The sequence below is a fragment of the Etheostoma spectabile genome, chromosome 15 (assembly GCF_008692095.1).
Source record: "Etheostoma spectabile isolate EspeVRDwgs_2016 chromosome 15, UIUC_Espe_1.0, whole genome shotgun sequence".
Taxonomy (NCBI): domain Eukaryota; kingdom Metazoa; phylum Chordata; class Actinopteri; order Perciformes; family Percidae; genus Etheostoma; species Etheostoma spectabile.
Window position 1 is genome coordinate 4,401,002 of NC_045747.1, and position 3,742 is coordinate 4,404,743.

Consider the following 3,742-nt stretch of genomic DNA (forward strand, 5'->3'; position numbering starts at 1 on the left):
GCGTGTGTGTGTGTGTGTGTGTGTGTGTGCGTGTGTGTGTATGTGTGTGTCAGTATGAAATATGGAAAAGCCTGTGTCAAAGACTGGGTGGAGACTGTGCAGATTGCGGCAAACTAAACCAAATACCGATACTGTAAGACGCACAGACATGGATGTGACCTGAATATAAACCAGATTGGTCGAAGCGCAAGTCTCTCGAAAAGTCTTTCTGTCAATAACCACTGTGGAGGGGTAAACATACACACATACACACACACAGTGACCCCTTGCCACCTCAATAACGGAGGTCTCTGGTTTTGATTAACTGTGGCTTGAAGTGCTATCAGAAACCACAACACCAATCACAGCTAAAGACAGACGGATTATCTGGTCTGGAAAAGAAGGGAAAGTAGGAAGGAAAAAAAGAAGGGGAGTATGGAAGCAGGGGGAATAAGGTTGAAGGTCAGGAAGAAAAGGGAAAGAGGAAGAAGAGGGATGCGAGGAAAGATACACAATGTTCTGAGAGAAGTAGGCAGTAGGAAAGAGACAGAAAGTGACGGCGATGAAAGAGAGGGGCAGGAATGAAAAGACAAAAAATAATTAACCATCTATCACCCTTTCTTACACATCCAAATCCTTCCTTTAGTCACTCCTCTCTCTTTTTCCTTTCCTCCACTCCTTCTCTCAAACTTTTTTCTCTGAGTCTCACCCATTCAGAATTTAGGCCTGTATGAGGCAATCAGCTGTAGGTACAAAGACACATGGCCGTCATTTAAAGTCCATTTCAGTGGCAAGAATACTCAGCCATTTTCTTTATAGAAGCTTCGTCACATTAACTTAGCTAATGAAATCCACGGGCTTGCTGGTAAATGAGCTCATTGATCAACTAAGTGTTGTACGGTGAGGCAGAGGTAGCATTTTCAACACTGGTGTTCAGCGCTTACTGCTGGTTTTGTTTTTGCAGTTCACTGCCAATTACCTAGATCTTATCAAACCACTGCGTCTTATAATATGTAATATATGAACTAACTATTTGTTAATAATGTGTCAGTCAGTAATCAAGAAAGACCAAAGGAAACATATTTGTAATGGAGCTCAAACAAATTCATTGAGTAGGTCGATATTATTGGCCGAGATGGGTTGAAACAGATGTAATGGTATTGGCCCTTATATTGCAAGATATATGAGAATAAATTGTAGGATACTAATAAAACATACAATAAACCAAAGCAACATGAACAAATACAGGAACACCAGGGCCGTAGCTAGGATTTTAGAAAAATTGAATCCAAATTCCCTGATAATTTATTTTTGACGAGCAAAAAAACTAATTCTATGTCATTTAAGTGAATAAGTATTTTAAAAAAGAAGAATAAGATAAGCCTGGATTAATCCCAAGAGGGGGGATTCTGGTCTTGCAGCAGTACTAGGAGAGAACTAAGTACACGTAAATAGAGAAAGCAAAAAATTAAGTAGAAATGTATAAAATAAAAATAAGAAAAGAAATTAAAAAAGTAAACTAGACAAAAATAAATAAATTCATAATTACAAGGAAAAAATGACAGTGGTGTGATTAGTAGAAACAACAAAATCAGCAAGGTAGTATATAACAGCATAGAGCAGAATGATATATAATGTGATTAAGTAATGATACTTAGTGTATTACTTGGTCTGTATTAATATGGATATAGAATATAGATAATGTAACAAAACAGTATAACATATCAACATAATATAGTACTGTATAATATAAAATACAATATAGTATAATATAAATATACCATATATATACCATATAATATATGTCATAAACAATACGTATAGTATAATATATGACAAAATACAGTAGACAGCGAGACAACGGAGAGTAGCTTTCAATTATACTATCTTGCTATCTAAGACTAAACTAAATCCCTTTTCAATTTAATTGTCAAAGTTGAAATTATTTTATTAAAAATAAAAGAATGAGATTTAAAAACAACAACAATATGTGCACTGTTGTGGAATAAACGCCACCTAGGTGTCCTCAGTGGGAGCTATACTGCCAAGAACAACTCACAGGAATATGTGCACATTTTTGCACGCACATACAGACACAAACCAACCCAGATACACACAGATGCAGATCCTACCTTCTCCCACTCTCGTTCCTTGTTGAGAACAATGACCACCAGCTTTGGGTATTCCTGGTAGCCGTCTTCTGTGAATGACAAGTCTCTGCCATCCCATGTCACATTCATCATGTACCTGAGAGCGAGAGGAGTAGAGGAGGATAAGGAGTTGGGCAGAGGGTAAAGAAGGAAGATAGATGAGAACAAAGAAGGGGGGTGGAGGTAGAAAAATCAGAGAATGAAAAAAGGAAAAGGAATTAAGGCAAGGAGAAACAGAGGAAAAGAAAAATTAAAACCGCATTAGCATGAGAAAAAGTAAATCTGCTAGTATTACTGTCCTAAAATAGTCACACGGGCTCTTTTGTATTGAGGGTCAAAGTGTAATGAAATTAAAAAAAACAACCTATTCAAATCCTACAAAAATGTCTGTGTGTGCCTGGTAGAACCTGTAAGCAGTGAACATTCTTAGAAATGTGAGAATTACAGAATTACAGTATTAAAACAGAATTACAGTATGGTGGGTGTAGTTTGTATTTTAGAAATTAGAAAGGATTAGTTGCGTATTGCTCCAGACAGAAAAGAATCACAGAAAGAGAAAAAAGAAAGTGACAATGGATACTACATAAAGCCATACTCTGTACATACGAACACCAACCACATGTGCACTTGCACACACTGTAATGGGGGACCCAAATGGCAGGTCACATTAGCTAAGATGGAGGGCAGTGGGAAGATATTCTTGGGTCCACATAGCCTCCACATTAATCACGGCTGTCCTTCCCCACTCTGTCTCCCTCACTCCTTCTGTCAGCGGTCATGTAGAACAAGGGAGCGACAGCTCCTCTTTTCTTTCTCTTCCACTCCATTCTGGGGTCCAGGCAACAGGGAAAACTTTAAATGGAACATGGACCCACGTGATGGGTCTTTGAAAAGCCACAGTGGAGTGCTGCAGGTGAGGTGTTTCATGCTGTGTAGAGCATTCTACAGGCACACGCTGCAGTGTAGGAAGGTGGTGCAATTGTATCTACTGGTGGGGCACAAATTATGCTTTTAGATTTGAAACATTGAATGCTAATGTATAACAAAGATATTTATTTGAGTGACAATATCACATGAATCCTCTTAACTTGGTTAAATTAAAACAAATTATATATATATATATATATATATATATATATATATATATATATATATATAGTAGTTTTGTTAGTATACTGACATATACTAACAAAATAATAGCAGTCCAATATCACTAACCTCATAAATCATAGTTTTTGGTAGAAGTGATATTTCTACATGGAAAATAATTTACTAGTAAGTGTTGTAGAGTCATAGAAAACCAACAGACCCAACAGTCATGACATGCATGCTGCTCATTCTGTGTAATTGAATCTATAATTTAAAGGGGCGTGTTCAAAATGATAGCAGTGTTGTGTTCAATTAGTGAGGTGATTGATTCTGCGAAGAAACAGGTGTCAATTATCGCCCATATTTATGGAAGGAATGAAGCAACTGTTGTGCATGCTGGTTATAGTGCATTTTACCCTAAAATACTCGCAAAATGGGTCATTCCAGACATTGGAACAGCGGGCTTTGATTAAAAAGTCGATTGGAGAGGGGAAAACATATAAAGAAGTGCAGAAAATGATAGG

The 3,742-nt window shown here is 37.1% G+C and overlaps 1 protein-coding gene across 1 annotated transcript in view; it reads right to left on the bottom strand.

The window, feature by feature from the left end:
- grin2aa (glutamate receptor, ionotropic, N-methyl D-aspartate 2A, a) overlaps window positions 1-3,742 on the bottom strand; it is a 165,838-nt gene that overhangs the window by 39,594 nt on the left and 122,502 nt on the right. Inside the window, exon 5 of the mRNA XM_032536982.1 lies at window positions 2,112-2,226. Within this exon, the coding sequence (XP_032392873.1) occupies window positions 2,112-2,226 (115 nt within the window). The remainder of the gene's footprint in view (window positions 1-2,111; window positions 2,227-3,742) is intronic.